This window comes from Hipposideros armiger, unplaced genomic scaffold, assembly GCF_001890085.2.
Source record: "Hipposideros armiger isolate ML-2016 unplaced genomic scaffold, ASM189008v1 scaffold_198, whole genome shotgun sequence".
NCBI classification, from domain to species: Eukaryota; Metazoa; Chordata; class Mammalia; order Chiroptera; family Hipposideridae; genus Hipposideros; species Hipposideros armiger.
Window position 1 is genome coordinate 1,501,082 of NW_017731548.1, and position 17,468 is coordinate 1,518,549.

The following is a 17,468-nucleotide window of genomic DNA, read 5'->3' on the forward strand; positions in this document are numbered from 1 at the left end:
GTGTGTGTGTGTGTGTGTGTGTGTGTGTGTGTATGAAAGAGAGAGACAGAGAGAGAGAAAAAAGAGAGAGAGAGAGAGAGAGAGAGAGAGAGAGAGAGAGAGAGAGAGAGAGAGAGAATTTCACAAGGCAGGAGAACATTTTGTTAAGAGTGCGGTTTGCAGTATTACCTGTTTCTCATATTTTTGGGGGTTATGAATTTGAACTTCTGCTGGGAGTTGGTATGAGGCATGTAGCACATGCCACCAGGACACCTCAGTGTCATGAGGCCTCTTCTGCCAGGCTGTAGCCTGTGGAAAAGTCTGCCAGTCTGATGAAGAATACTCACCCTGCTTCTTTCTTTGAGCTCTGGAGGAAATGACTTTTGCATTGGAGGGAGTAGTCACCAGAAGGTCTCTGGGCCTTTCTGGGGGAAGTGGCAGGGAACCCGGAGATCCTGCATGCATTCTTCATTTCCTTTCTAGCCTGTCAGTCCCTCTCCAGGCAGTCACACTGGACCATCTGTTAATGTGCTGCTCCGCCTGCTGGTCTCTTCTCAGGGGGGAGACCTCTTTGATGCCATTACTTCCACTAACAAATACACTGAGCGAGACGCCAGTGGGATGCTGTACAACCTGGCCAGCGCCATCAAATACCTGCACAGCCTGAACATCGTCCACCGTGACATCAAGCCAGAGAACCTGCTGGTAAGAGGGATTCCAACTTCCGGGTGCCTTGAGTTCCAAGCAATCATGAGTGGATGTGAATATTCCTCTCTATTTTTTTTCTTTTTCTTTTTTCTTTCTTTAAAAACAAGAAGCAAACAAACAAAACCCCCTAAAGGCTAGTTTCCAGCTGGTCTTCAGTAACCAGCTGAAATCTAGCCTTTTAAGTTGAACTTTAAGGGTTAATGTGCCATAGGTGCACTGGCCTTATTAGCAAGTACAAACCTGAGGAGGGGGTCGGGGGGATGGGGGTGGGGGCTGGGAATGGGGCTCAGGAAGTCTGGGGCTGGGGTTTACACCATGGGCTAGGCCAAGACAGTCATGAGGAGCATTTGCACGTGTACTTTTATAATCTACAGCACCTTTAGCTTAGAAAGTTTTACGTGGAAAAAAAAAGGAAGCCCTTTGAGATTTTCTGTTAGCCTCTTAAGTTTACATCCCAATAATATGATCTAAAAGCTAAGGGAATCAATCATAATGAGTTTTAAGGAAACCAGCCCCTCAGCATAAAAGTCATCATGATGAAGACTGATTTTAAAAATCAGAGCCATTCTTACCCCCTTTCAACTATTTGGTTTGCTTTTTCTCATGAATTCCCACTTTCTGAGCATTCTCCATGCAAACAAATGCGCATCCTTTCCAAGTCCATTGTTAAGGGCAAATATTGGAAAGAATTGAGGAGACCGAGACTGGGCATGGGGGAGCAGTCCCTGGTGAATGTGGGAGTAACATAAATTTTGCTGGCTATTCATACTGGAATTTTAATGAAATCTATTCAATTCCAACCGCCCCCCACCTCCGCCACACACACACACACACACACACATACACACACACACACACACACAAGATGGTAGTTCTTCCAATTCCATTATCCAACCTCAAGAGTCATGTATTATATGTGACTATTAGTTTGTCCATCTTTTCAGAAATCTGGGAATTGAGGATTCTCTTTCTAAAGCAGTGCGTCTCCAAGGGTGGTCCAAAGACCCCCTGCATCAGAATTACTCCCAGATGCCTGTTAAAAATGCAAATTTCTGAGCTTCCCTGCAGCCTTACCAAATCAGAATCTGGTGACTGGTGACAGGCTGCACATGTGCATTGCAGCAGGCTTTTCCACATGATCCGTATGCACACTCAAGTTTAAAAACAGATGAGCAGCCCAGCTCCTGCTATATAATAAGAGCTGATGAGCTCTGCTGTTATGGAGAACCACCTATGTGTATACTCTGAACTGAGTGTTTTACACTCATTATCTCATTGAATTCTCGCAAGAACCATACTAGGGTAAGTTCTATTAGTGTTCCATTTCACAGATAAGTAAACAGAGTGCCTAGGAGTTCAAAAACCTGCCCACGGCCATAACAATTCATAAGTGAAAGAGTCAAGATCTCAGCCTAGCTCTGCCCCACTCTAAAGCCCAAGCTTTAACCACTAGACTACCTAAACCTAGGAATTAGGGAGAGTGTTTTATGGCATGCTTGTTGTCTGCTAGGTACTGTGCCAGGAAACAGAGATATATGCCTTCAAGTAGGAAAAATAGGCATTCAAAAAAATAAATACACAAGCAATTAGCTAATTGCAATTATGTTACTAATCTTGTAGCTACTGGTTAATGAAGGCAACTGAGGTCAAATGATGGCGCTCTGACTTAATTGCACCTCAAATTCCGCATATCTGCAGTAGCCTAAACATTCTCTTCTGCATAGCTGCCTCCGTAAGCTGCAGCAATTTTCTCGTCTGCATTCATTATTCCTGAATTATGTGGGATTGTCTCATGGGAACAGACTTACACTGGGCCTTTGTTTAAAAACTTCTCTAAGCTCCAAAAAGTCAGTGATTGAAAATTAAAGTTTCATTTCCTTTCCCCCTTTTGCAGTTCAGTTTTGCTTCTCACCGGAGTGTTATCTATTTCTGTAAATGCCATACATGATTACATAGCACTGCACTTTTACTAAAATTACAATTTGCAGGATACATTTTAAGTATTGTGCTCATTTGAACATATTTTAAATTACTCAAAAAGAAAGAGTTCTCTCCCTCTTTTTCCTTTCTTTTCTAATTTAATGATGTGAATATATGTACACACACATCATCATCATAGTCATTCATAATATAGTTTTAAAATATATATATGAAAAAGTTATTCTACTTTTCCAGAATAGTAATTTCTTACTATAGGTTGGTGAGTTTTTCAGGGATAAATCTATTATGAATAAAATGAGTAGAAATACACATTAAGCTTAACAAAATTATGATGACTACACTAATTGCACTCAAGACCTCTGTTCATTTCACATTTTGTTGACCTTTATGTGGGAAAAGAGTGAACCGTCATAGAGTCACACATTCACATACGCAGGATTTATGGTCAGATGGACACAAGTTCAAAACCAAGTGCTTCACTCTTCCACTGACTGGTCTTATGACCTTGAACAAGCTACTTAACTCCTTTGAGCCACCTTTAAGGGGATTTTATGAAGATAAAGAGATAACACATAACTATTCCCTTCCTTTTTATTCCCTTTTATTTGTAATCAACATTAAATTATTCCTAAAAATAAAACTGTTTAACAATAAAACTGTATACTGTAAAAATCATCTTTCATCATTTTTTCACATTGCTTTTAAATGTTTACTATTTATCCATGTGTGGATTTGCCATATCCTGGTGAAAAGTAGAGGTGTAGACTATTTTTGAAAAATGCTGTAATAAATTTAATGCAAAGATTTTAAACCTACTTTCTCACTACAGAGAAGCTTACCAAAGAAATAAAAAGGCCACACTGCACACTTTTTATTGCTGTTTTATTAAGAGACCTCAAAAAAACCTTCTAAATTTTTAGACTACTAACAAGATTTTTGCTAATTGTTTATAACTAGCACAGTATTGTTTATAAATGTTAATTCAGCTATAGATTTCCTTTTATATAGTACCAGTGTATATATGGAACTTCTGGAATTTTTTATTTTTAATTCTTATGGAACAATATAAAAATGTTGTAGCTTGGCCTTAAGGATCTATATTGATCATATGAATGCATTATTCAAGTCTAAGTATTTGGACAGATCAATGAGAAAATATGATTTGACTTGCAGGGATGTTTCCCAACATATTTTAGGTGAAAATTAGAAACCAACATAATATTAATACCTTTCACAATTTTATTATTGTAGCATTACTAAGGTTTTTTTTTACACAAGTTAATTATGCTAATGATTTTATGTGGTTCATTTTGCTTTGTCAAGCCTGATGCTTAATAATCATATGTATGAGTGACAGGTGGGTGAAATGAGATGAAAGAGTGAATGAGTGATATTTCTTCACAGAATAAAGGACAGACCCAACATGACATGTCCAAGTCATTTCTTAACTCATCTTACATTGAAGACTCACATTGACCTCAGTCTAAAATTCCTTGAGTGGGAAGAAAAAGTTCAGTACTTCCCCAGCTGCACTTATGCATGGGACCATGGTGTGTGTGGGGGTGTGAGGGGGGGCGGCAGCGGGCCATGATTATGACTTAAAGGAACCTTTTGCTTTTTTCAAAACAACAACAAAACAGAAACAAAAAGCTTACTAAGATAAACAACCTTCAATTTACATGAGTCACCACTAGATGGCAAGCATGTAGCCTTGGCAGCAAAAATCATCAATAGCAGCCTGTATTTCTTCCTGGGAGCCAGGAGGGTCTTTGTAAAATGTATATGCCGATACTACCTCTTTAGGAAAATTAAAGTTCTCCACTGGCAAAAATATAAATACATCACTAGTTCTTATTAGATTCCATAAGGAAACACATTAATTTTCTTGAAATACAAAATTTTATATCAGAAACCATATCTCTCTTGGTGAGAAATTTTCTTTTAAAAATTCTAGGCCTGCTCCTAGCTGCCTGTCAAAATAGCATGTGACTCTCATTTTCACTAATTGGATTGTATTCTGTTTTCCCCAAGTGATGATCATAGTTGTGCTCCAGCTCTTCTTAGTTTCCAGTCCAAGCCAACACTGGGCTCACAAACTAGCAAATTTCCTTCTGCCTTAATCCCATCTCATTATCCCCAGATAAATCCATTGTATGATAGGATAGCCAACCACACTGGTAGGCAAAGCAAAGACCACAGATAGAGTGCCTCAAGGTCATACAAAAAACACAGTTGAGTAGATTTGTAGTCAGTCCACTATACTATGAACTTGAACCAGTAGAGTGTTGATTAATGGGTTGGGGATTATCCAAAGGAAGGGGGCCACAGATCTCACAGGAGTCTGTCACTAGCTGTGCCCTAATCAACGTTACCAGTGAGCTGAAGTGAAGATGTATTCTATCAAATGATACAATGAAGATCTAAAAATATCTTTAGCTCTATAAAGGCCCCAAATCAGTAAGATGAAATTCAATAAGAGATCAATACAAACCCCTGTGGACTAAATGGCTTAGGTGTAGTTGTTTTATTGATCATCGCAGAAAGGCAGTAATGGGCAAAAGTTGGCCTGACCAGGTCAAAGGCCAGTAGTTGAATATAAATTCAGTGTGAGTCTTAGCATGACATGACTCCTAAAAATACTGATGTGCCCTTAGACTCCTTTCACTAAAAGAGTGCCGCCATCAGGAGATTCCACTGCCTGCTCATACCACCTTACCCCTATTGGGAGGGGCCTGGAGTTTAGCCCAGGAAAGGGGTGGAGGCAGTGGAACATGGTGGCGCTCGTTAAACACATGAAAGGCTGTCCAATGGAAGATGGGAACAACTTTCTGTGCTATATTTGAGAGCCCTGACTGCAAACTAAAGAGAAGACATTAATGGGCGATGGATTTGAAGTTGATGTAAGAAAAAACTTTTCAATGATTACACTTGTTTGAAAATTAAGTGGCCTTTATTACAGGTAGCTTGTAGTCACTGGAAATGTCCAAGCAGAAACTGAATGATCGCTTTTCATAGGTGTTTAGAAAAAAAATTAAAAATTCTGCTATCTGAATTTGGTTAAAAGTTGAGAGGATATAGAAGAAAAGTAATATTTCCCCCAAAATTATCTGGTACAATAATGTGCCAGTTACTGTACTCAGCATTTACTGAGGGCCCTTCTCCGAGGCCCTGTGACTCCATCAGGGAGAAGACGGGAAGACCAGCCTTGGTGGGTCTGCGTCTGCCTTCTGCATGCCTCATTTCTCCTGTCATTAAGGACTTCATTTCATTTTAAAATGACATGGCCTTTTTGGACTAGCAAAGGTTAATAATAATGATGATAATAATATAGAGTTTGGCAAAGTTATGAGGATACCAATCATCTCATATGTATTGATGTAAGAGTAACTTGATACTTTCTGAAAAGTAATTTGGTAATATATAACTAAAGCCTTAAATAATATATGTACCATGGCCAAGTAACTCTACTCTTAGAAATTTAACTTAAAAAAAAATCACATATTTATCTCAGTGATTTTTAATATGGAAAAATACACAGAAACAACTTATATCAGGGCACCGATCAGTTAAATAAAGGCATGATGGGGGACAGAGTATATACTGATTGGAATCATGGACTCGGACATATCTGAGCTTAAATCCTGGCTTTGCCACTTGGTATCTAACACTGGCAAGTTACTTAACATCTCTGAGCCTCAATTTTCTCATCTCCAAAATATCAGTAAGGTTAGTTAATAGGATTGTTGTGAAGACCAGGTGGGACAATGAGTATGACATTCTCAACAGGAGGGCTGGCATATCCTGTGTACTCAATAATGGAAGAGGTAGTAGTTGTTGAGTTATTATTGTAGCGCATCCATGCAATGAAATATCCAGCAGCCACTAAAAATCATGATGTAGATATATGCTTATTCACTTGGAGAAACTTCAGGATATATATTTTTTTCCACTGGAAAAAAAGAAAAGCAGGAGAGAGAGAGAGAGAGAGAGAGAGAGAGAGAGAGAGAAAGGGAGGGAGGGAGCGTGCACTCGCTCTGGAAGCTTATACTCCAAAATGTTAACAAATGGTTATTTCTAGGTGTCCAGGATATGAGTGATTTTAATTCCTTTCCTCTATAATTCTCTGTCTTTTCCAATATTCCTACAATGATATATTGGATATTGCTCGTGTGACAAAAATTTAATAGTTTTTAAAAATTGCAATGCCATTGACTTCCCATAGTTTTAACAAAATCCTAGGATGCACCACTGCTAACAGAATTCGGAATGTGCATGTTTTATGTATCTCACTGCAGCTGCGTAGAACTCCTTTTTAGATAGTTTCATGACTATTTTAAATTGAGGATGAGAATCGGGTTTCCTGGAGTTTCCATTCAGTTCTCTGTCTTCCCAGACAGATATCCCTGGTGTAATATTTTGAAAAACTGTTTTATTTTTTTCCCCTAATATTGTTACCCCTATTCTGACTTACTTCTTTCTGATTTCTATACAAATTTTATCATTTTTATTATTTCATTTAACTTTTGATTTCATAAAGATTTTACATGTGGGTATTTAATGGATTTAGTTTTTTTTAAATAATTAATTCTTTTCCAGGAAGTTTAACTCTAAATTATGTGGGGCATAAAGAACATTTTGCAAAACAATTCCCTGCATAAATGTTGTTATATTTTACTTCTTAAAGATTAAAGATTTAAATATAATCAATTTTCCTTAGAAAGGATCATAAGGACCATAATACTGTGGCCTGAAGAAAATCAATGTCTTTTGAAAGGGGTGCCATATTTGTTAAAAAGTAAATTGACTTTTTTTCATGGCTTTGTCGATTTCATGCCACTTTTGTTCAATTCTATTTGGTGAAATAATTTTTAGTGCTTCTTGAGCTCCTCTGTGAAAAATATTTCAGTGGTTACTAATGATTCATTAGCCAGCGTTTCAACAGGTTTATCCTTGTATTCACAGCAGCCATTGGGAAATACGTTTGTTCCAACACATCTGTTACATTAGTCAGCTTTTAGTTTGCGATTATGGGAATTTCGGAAACCATTTGACTGGGTTCATGTTATCTGTGAATTTTCATATTATTTTATGGCCACCGGCTGCATTTTATGACTTATATTAACTCTTTGTTTTTTCAAATAACTTTTCCAAATGGTGTCAGTTTCTAATCCATGGGAAATCAGACATATGCCCAAACATCTACTGTTCAGCAAGTTATAGCCACTGAAAAACTCCAATAAATGAAAAAGAAACAAAAATAAAACTCTTCTTTAAAAAAGAAAAATCTTGTGTAAAATACCAGCATGCCAAAAACCTAATACCTGACCTTTTACTGTGTCTACTCTTGGTAGGGCATGCCTTCAGCTTTTAATTGGAACCCTTTTCATAATTGTTGCCATTTAACACATTTAGTCTGTCAAATCATGGGATGTCTTTATAGCCATATAATAAACCCTAGAGAACAACTTCTCTGACTGTAGCCATCTGCAATGATCACAAGAGTAGCTTACAAAATACTGACAGTCTTTATGGTAATAGGATGCATATGGCAGCCCACAATTATGTGTAGCTGCATTCAATTAGTGTTGTACAATTACACAGTTTTATTGCTTAGTTAAAACAGTGAAAGCACTACATACTGGGTAATTTGCACTAATCCCCGTCTCTTTAATGGCCCCTCGGTGTATAAAATGTAGGGGAACATCTATAGTATTTAAAGGGTCTGGGATGAACATTAAATTATATCTCATGCTGTGGATACTCTTTGATTGACTATGAATGTACTTCCGCCTCACGTGCAGGTCATGTTTTATGAAGGCTTTAAAATACAGTTACAGCAAAAAGTTCTTCTTATACCAGAACCCCACTTGCTGGAACAGGCCGTCCAAGCCTATACATGCGGCCTATTAGTGTCCTTTCTGGAAGATGGTCAGGATGAGGAGACATGCAGAGGAACAAAGTCATAAGAGAGTCAGAAAGTGATAGAGGCCAAGGACTCAGCATTTTAAACGTGAACTTGTTAGAAGCTTTTCCGATTCCTAACTTTTAATTAAAAACTTAGTTCAATGTGAATTTGTAGCTACCATGTGAGAAAATACTTTCTGGAGATGATTTTGTGATTTTTGTGATTTTGTGTTGTGTGTGTGTGTACACACACGTTTGTGTTTATAACAGATGTATTTAGCAATCCGTGATTTTAACAGTTTAATTACATTTTAAAATGGCCTCACTCATGCCCTCTGTAACCGGCTCGGGAGGAGATAAGGGTGAGCATAGGCACTCATGCTGAGCCGCAGTTGTGAGCAGGGCCCGTTATGCCACTTAGGAGAGGCACTCTCCCACTGGAGGAGAGGAAACCTGGAATATATTCTTCTGTATTCTTCTCCCAAAGTGTTCACAGAGAAAAACCCAAAGCAACCTTGTTTCTTGCCCTGCCTGACAGTAAGTAGGTTCAACAGAATTTCAAACCAAAGGCCTGGACATTTATCCACCTGCAAAAACATTTTTGCTGAAGCATTTCTAATGTTCTTGTGTCTACAAATGTTTTCAATTATATGGATTAGGCCTTTGTCTCTAAGCTCTTATTGTCTCTCATAAGCATCACTGTAACTTCTTTAGATATGTGAAAATACTACTATAAGGTTTCCACAGCAAAAGAAACAAAGGGGAGGGGGGGAATGGAGGACATTGTAGAAGTGATTAAAGGGAGAAAAAAAGAACATCAAAATGATAGATTCTAGGTATGTTACTTAAATGGTGTTGGTTTATTTAAGAAATATTATTACTTTAAGGTAGTCCTCATTTTCTTTATTTTAGGTAGGTTTTTTTTAATGCTTTTTTTTTAGTCATTGAAACCTTGAACTTTATTGCTCCGGTATATTAAATATAATTGACATGTATGTGAAATAGAATTCCTACCAGAACGTAGATGTTGAAAAATAAAACCTTTGCTACGTGTAAGAGGATTACATGGTCATATTCAGAACAAAAATGTGACTTATGACAGGATCTGCCAATATCTGCTTTTGTCCAACATTTGAATAAAATTAGGCGATCATACAGAGTACATTTAGAAAACCCCCACAAAATTCGTGTATAAAATGAGTTGTGAAAATTGAAATCTGCGGGCCGGCCGAGTGGCGCGTTAGTTAAGAGCTGGCTTGGGATGCCAGATGGCCCTGGTTCGGATCCCACATATGAGGGCCAGTGACACTGCCTTCTGCAGCTAAGATGCTGAACAACAGCTCAACCTGGAGCTGGGCTGCTATCAGTCGCTGGCGACGGCGTAGGCTGCAGCCTCTGCTGCAGTGGGCTTCCATGGGCTACCATGTGTAGCTAGCAGCCAGCGTGAGCGGCCAGCAGCCGCTGTGAGCGGCCGTCCAGAAGCCGGCGACTGATCTGCCTCGCCTGGGAAGAGCGCAATGATGGTGCCAACTTGGGCCAGTGAAGNAGCGGCCGTCCAGAAGCCGGCGACTGATCTGCCTCGCCTGGGAAGAGCGCAATGATGGTGCCAACTTGGGCCAGTGAAGCAACGTTCTCCACAACTAGACTGAAGAACAAAAGCACAGCAACTTGTCTGTTCCCCTTCCCCCAATTCCCCAGCACTGTTCCCAACCCCCAATTCCCCAATAAAAAAAAAAGAAAGAAAATTGAAATCTGCGCAGTCTTACAAAACACGCCCCATGAATGTTGGGACCTAACCAAACATTAAAGCAAGAGATTACTTTGCATTTTAGAAAGGTTATCGGTAACAAAATGGAATTAAGGAAGTAAACAATTCGGCTCTGTCTCGGAAATAAACTAGATGATCTACTAGATGTTTCCATCTCAGATTTCTTTTCATGAAAAACATTTGCTTTTCATTTGGATGACCAGGATGGCTGACATGCTGAGACTACAACTTAGGAATTTCTTTTGCCTGAGAACATTTAGGCTGCGGATGATGTTGTACTTTGCAGCTCTGATACCTTGAAGTCTGACACTTTAAACTCAAACTTATTCATGCTGACCAGGCCTGAACAGCTGCTTTGCTTCATTATAGTAGGGAAGACAGTGTTCACACCAGATGACACGTGGGCAAAGCCACACCTGTGAGGGACATATGGCCGTCTTCACCCTAACACCCCGAGTGCAGGTGGCCCCACAAGCCTGGACACCTGCCAGGGGGCAGCCCAAACTTGACTTTGGTCAAGTCCTCAGGGAGAAGACTCCATGTTCTGATTGTGGAGAAAATATAAAAGAATATTTTCTGCCCAGAAAAGACAGTCTCACCAGAGAGGGGGATTTGCCTGCAGATCCAAATGATCCAAAACAGTTAGATTCAGATGCTCCTTGCAGAGACTGCAGCTTAGCCAGCCAAACATAGGCGCTTTGTGCTGCAGGGAAATGAGTTCATTTACCTTTTCCACTGGAAGGCACACATGTGTGAGTGGTGGCATGCTCCTGATGTGTGGAGATGTGACTTGCTTGTAGGAAGTTCAAAGTGCTGTAGCAAATACAAATGATCATAGAGCAATCACGGAGGAACATGGAGGCCTCAACTTGCTGGCAGAGTTATTTTGATGTACATGGAAAACCGTCACTTCCTTGAGGCATCTCCTGGTGACTGCCTTGGCTGGGAATACTAGCCTTTGTCTGTGGTTCTTTCCTTTATCTTATTGATTCCAATGGAGGGCACAGAATTAGAATTCTGAATGGTCTTTGATCTTTTCTTTGAAATAATAGAAGTTGTTGGGGATACTTTTTAGAGCAGATCCATTTGGTTTGATCCTGGGCTAGAATTAAAGCAGCATAAATATTTGCCTTCGGTCACATGCATCCTTTTCTTGATTTGTTGGCTGAAAGACTGGAGACTTTTACTTCCTTAGTAAGGAACCTGGACAGAATGCTGACTCTGCACCTGATAAATCTTTCCAAATTGCCACAGGTGAAATGAAATGTTAATATCCCTTTCAATTATTTATTTTAAAATATAAAGTATTTTAACATACATGTAGATTTGTTTTGTTCAGTTACTAAAGAACTGCATTTTTAAATGAAGAGGTAAACATTTTCAGAAATTGAAGATACTGCACTAGAGACTTTCTATATTTCATTGTATTATGCAAATCAGTTTTAATTGTATAAACATCAAATACAGATTAGCAAAACGAAAAAAAATCTCCCATAATTCTACCACCCAGAGACAGACATACCATGCTCTCTCAGACATTTTTTTGTGCACATTTTTCCTTAATAGACATTTTATGCAAACCAATCTGAAACCTGCTGTCCTCACTTCCAAACATAATTCACTTCGATAAATACAAACCCACATCCCCATTTTAACAGGTCATGGAGCAGCCCATTGTATAAATGTACCATAATTTATTTAACAGATTTCCATTTGCTGGCTGTTCACCATGTTTCCAATTCTGCAGTAATCTAAAGAAAGGTATCCTTGTATGTATATCCTTGCATAATTGCCTGATGTTTTTGTGATTAAATACATTAAATTTAAACCACAATGCCCCTCATTTCTTCGGGAAAGAGCTTCTGAGCTTGTGGTTAAGGTGATTTTACTTTTCACTTTCACTTTAGGTGTATGAACACCAAGATGGCAGCAAATCACTGAAGCTGGGTGACTTTGGACTGGCCACCATTGTGGATGGCCCCCTGTACACTGTCTGTGGCACCCCAACATACGTGGCTCCAGAAATCATTGCAGAGACCGGGTAAGTGTTTTCTGTGTGTTTATGGAAGTGCTGTGCTTGCAAAAGAACTATTCTGTTTCAAGAATAGGAGAAACAGGACTGCTATGTCCCATCCAGACAGAATTAGCTATCAGATTTCTTTCACTTTTTTTTTACTTTAAAGTGGGAGCCATTTTCTCTGTTTTTCCAAGCAAGTTGCCAATTACTGCAATCTTGTTTAAGGCTTCCGTTTGGCCTTTGTTAAAGGTAGAACAACAGTTATTAACCCCTGAGTAAAAAATGTTCTGACTAAAAGTGATGGTAATTTACTAGCTTTTGAAGATAAGAGAAGCAGACACTGCTGTGTGCAGTGATTACAGCCTCCTGTAGTTATTTCTCTCAGCTGGCCTTGGTTTCCAATCTTGGTTCCATTTTGGCCCTCTTGGCAATCCATTGATTATCTGCAGAGCACAAACCTCCATAGGCGTCAGACGGCAGCTGGGAATTGGCTGGTTTCTGTGTACAGCAGTATAAGATGAATGAAAATATCTGGAATTGGGGGAGAAGGTGGGTTGGCCTAATATTTACTAAGGACCTACTATGTGCCAGACCCTAAGCTCCTTTACTTAATTCTTACTCTTCTAGTAGATGGTATGATTTCCATTTGGCATATGAATAAATTCAGACTCTGATGACTGAATATCATGTAAGCTCACGACTAGATAGTAATGGGTCAGCATTTGACCTCAGGTCTGTGTGAGTAAAAGGCTCTTTTCATAAAGAGCCCTATTTCTTACCAAGGACCATAGACAGGACTCTGAAGCATGATCCTTAAATGAAAGGATTAGGGAAGACGGGGCGCAAAGGGACACAGCCCCGCCTTTTCTTCCCATCAGCAGCACCAAACCAGCTCATGGTCTAGGGTGCACCCACTGTGACCAGTTGGTAATAGTTTTTCTGCTTGTCCCATAGACCAGAAAGGCAGAAATACAGAACAGATGAGACGGGAATCCCAATAGGGAAATCCCTAAGGTGAAATGTGAGGTAATGAGGACTTTTCCATTCATCAAATTTAGACCACATCTAGAGCCTTGCCTGATCTCCCTCAGTGGGTGGGACTTAAGGCACAGCTTGGTTTTCTACTGTGAGTCCTCTGACTCCTGCTGGGAGGGAGTGGTGTGGGCTAGAAAGAGGATTTGTTGAGCTCTTGAAGACTGGTTGGAACCCAGCTCTGCCACTGACTAATTGTGTGGTCTTGAGCAAAATTATTTACCCCTTCTCAACCTCAGTTTTCTCTCCTGTAAATTAAGCAATAAGACTTATCTTGTAAAACTTACAGAGTTGTTGGGAAAACAAAATAAAGTAATGTATGTTAGTGCTTTATAAATGGAAAATGTCCTATATGTAATTATTATTTCTAAATTTAGGGAGTTAGATAGCCTCAAGGGTCCATTCCTGTCTTAAAATTGATATGACTATAATATAATGCTGAAGCCCTTCATTAACTAATATTTGGATATGAGCCTAGCCATGCATTACTTTGGTAATTTTTGTTCATGTGGCTTATTATTATTATTATTATTATTATTATTATTATTATCATTCTTTCCTTGAATTCTGGCTGGTGGGTTTTAGTTTACTCTTTGTTGTGGGGTTTTTAATTTTGTCTGGTTTGGTTTTGGGGTTAGAATAGATGAGTCATCTATTATTAACTGTGTCCCACAGTTAGTCCTGGCCTGACTTTGCTAACTCTAACGTCACTTCCTTTTTCAGATATGGCCTCAAGGTGGACATCTGGGCAGCTGGTGTAATCACTTACATCCTGCTGTGTGGTTTCCCTCCATTCCGTGGGTATGGCAGCAATTTTTTATTTAGCACCAACAAAGCATGTCTCTATTCTCTGAGTGATCCATCCGGCCTTCTTTCACAAAGGAGCCTGCAGCAGGGATAGACCATAATAAGAACTTAGAATGCCTGTTATATTTTTTATGTTGTACATGCTAATTTACTTGCCTTCCATACATCTTCTTCATATAATTTAAAAGCTCATTCTTTCTTACTTTACCAAAACTGTTTCATATAGACATTTTAAATTGCTTAAACACAAACACACATTTTACACATTTACAGGGAAAGGAAGGGCTCTAGTGCATAAGAATGAAGTGATATACCCTGAGTTGACATTTTAGTTCTGTTTTTTCCTTATTGTTGTCATGCATCTAAACAGAAGTGGTGATGACCAGGAGGTGCTTTTTGATCAGATTTTGATGGGTCAAGTGGATTTTCCTTCTCCATACTGGGATAATGTTTCCGATTCTGCAAAGGTAGGTTTCTAGTACCTTCCTTTTCCTTATGGCCTATGTGTATTAATGGAATTATTGATTCTGACTCGTGTGTGCAAAGAGACTAGTGATACTGTAAATATGATTTCTGTACACATTTTAGTTGTAATTGCTAGGTTTTTCTAAGAGTTCACAGTCATCAAGTCATCTGTAAGTAGTCATCCCAACTTAGCAAGTACCTCTGCTTTCCTGGCTTCCTCTATCCCTGTTGTCACCCCATTTACGTTTCTATGGCTTCTTGCCATGCCTAACCCACACCAGGCTTTAGCCTACCTTAGGTTTCTGCATAGCTTATTGCTTCACCTCTTTTAGGTCTTGACTTAATCTCATCTTCTCAGTGAAGCTTTTCCGGACCACCTTGTTTCCTATTACAACTCTTAAACCCTACCCGGCTCATCTTATCTTCCCTTTTCTGCTTTATTTCTCTCCATAACACTTACATCCTTATGTCCATCTGGTATACCATCTAACTACTTTTCTATATCTGCCCACCTATCTAGATAGATATATACATATATCTAACTACATTTATTTCTGTAGTTTATTTTCTGACCCTCCCTACTGGAATGCAAATTCCGTCATGACAAGGATTTTTGTTTATTTTGTTCATTTGCTGCATCATAGAAGCCAGTACATAACTGGTGCTCAATATATACTGAATGAATAAACGAATGAGTGAATGAATAAAACAATTAGTTAATTAATCAAAATGGAGAAAGCTCAACATGGGTTGAAATGATCAAGAAAGACACCATGGGGAAACTATGATTTAACTTGGACCTTGAAAGACAACCAGCATTTAGAAGAAGAGGGGAAAAAGGCATATAGTTTTGTCCCATTAAACTAAAAGATCAACCTCTAAGAAAATGATAAAAACCTTACTCTAATACATTAGTAGACCTTGATATTTTAAAAAAAAGAAAAACATTTTAATTGATCCCTTAAATTTATGTCTCTAAACGTTGACTTATTTTGGAAAATTGATGTTGAGAAGTAATTTTCTTTTGATTATTCAATGTATATAACTTTCCTTTAGCTGTGTCCTGAGGATGAGTTCAATTTAAAATCTGACTCCTCAGGCCTGGCCACTTTCCATAGAAAATGATGCATATTTGCCCCAAGTCTCTCAACTGTCCAGGAATCTACCTCTAGACCTAAGAAAATGTGGGGAAATAAGAGAAGTGTCAGAGGGAAGACACAAAGGTAAATGGAGATGGGATGATACAGCTGCAGAGGTGGATATGGGGGTGATTTCACCTGTGAGCAGGCTCTTCAGGAACCTGTCCAACTCTCTCCATAACATGCCATCACTCCATAAACATGAGCAGTGGAAGTCACTGACAGGACCATCTCTTACACCCCTGTGGCACTTGGCAAAGAGCATTGCGTGCAGTAGTTGCTTTAATAAGTCCTGGCCCATGTTAGAAAATGAAGGCACATGTCTACATCAGTGGAAATAAATCATCCCTGTCACAGAGTGGTACCCAGCCTGTGAATGTAAGGAACTGGAAGCCACATATCTAACCATTTTGTTACATGGGAACTTCCAATCCAAAATGGACAAATGTATGACAAATTCACCAAGCTGTACTTTCCTGGTCCAAATCAATTTGATCTTATGGGGAAGTTTTATTAATTTCAAAACTATTAAATCATTTACCTTTTAATAGTTCTAGTTTATTTGTATTGATCAATCTGGAAATTTTTGAAGCAATTTTAACAGATTTCCTTAGAAGTCTTGGCCTACTAAAAAATAGTTTCTATTTTGCTAACTAAATGTTGGCAATTCTATGTCTTTTCTTAGTCCTTTCTTTCAAACTTAAATATTCCATCTTGCAGTTAGGAGGAAAAAAGCACATTTTTCCTTTCAGCTGCCAAAGTGAAAATTTAGTTATAGTGTTTTTAAAATGTGATTTCTATATTAATTTAATATTAATTTACAAATCTGTCTTTAAAGTGCAAAATCCTAGACAAAAAAGAAAGGGATTTTGATTCTGTAACCTATGTATTTATTTCTTTTTTACCAGAAAATATTCGTATGACATTGATTTCAACATTAATTTATTTTTTCTATCAACTACAAGCCATACATTTTTAATTCCAAATATTCACCTTTCCTTTAACTTGTAAAGATGTTAAGTAGCTGTAGGTAAGTTGAGTTGATATATTTAAGATTTAGAGCTTTTCCAAACTAAAAGAGAACTTCTGCATTTGAAAACAGCTAGATTTTGACCTTGAAAGTGAGACAAATGGAATTGAATTTTCCCTTTCACAGGAGCTCATCACCATGATGCTGCTGGTGGACGTTAATGAGCGATTTTCAGCCCTACAGGTCCTTGAGCATCCCTGGGTGAACGTAAGTGATGTCCTCCTTTCCCTATACTTTCTCCTAACATTTCTTTATAAAATTGCAGATTCCCTAGTCATGTCGCCTCCTTTTTAAAATGTGTTTGTGTTTGTTCCTCTCCTGAAAACGTGGCAGAACAGTTATGCAATCCCAGACTTGTTTCACCAGGGCCATGATGTGTCCGAGCTGACGTGTGTTCTCATGGTCCGTTGCACAAAGCATTTCATCTGATTCAGGTGGGACTGACTTCTACCAGAGAGGTGACATGGTTGCTACCTCCCTCCCTGTAACCTACATTCTGTGGTCCAGATTAGGGCTGAATGCATCAATAAAATAGAGCGGATTTTCTGAGTTAGTACTGCTTTTGCATCATTTCTGCCCAAAATACAAGCGACCCAAGGGTCTCTGTGTAAGCCCTAGAGCCCTCTCTTGCAGCACTTCTCAAACTTGCATGTGCTCACAAATCACCTGGGGGTCTTG

General features: G+C 38.8%; 1 protein-coding gene across 6 annotated transcripts in view; it reads left to right on the plus strand.

Annotated features, from left to right (window-relative positions):
- DCLK1 (doublecortin like kinase 1) overlaps window positions 1–17,468 on the plus strand; it is a 329,829-nt gene that overhangs the window by 279,089 nt on the left and 33,272 nt on the right. For all 6 annotated transcript variants that reach the window (XM_019653178.1, XM_019653176.1, XM_019653177.1 and 3 more), the window contains 5 exons: window positions 538–684; window positions 12,208–12,341; window positions 14,073–14,150; window positions 14,527–14,623; window positions 16,917–16,997. In XM_019653178.1, the coding sequence (XP_019508723.1) occupies window positions 538–684; window positions 12,208–12,341; window positions 14,073–14,150; window positions 14,527–14,623; window positions 16,917–16,997 (537 nt within the window). The remainder of the gene's footprint in view (window positions 1–537; window positions 685–12,207; window positions 12,342–14,072; window positions 14,151–14,526; window positions 14,624–16,916; window positions 16,998–17,468) is intronic.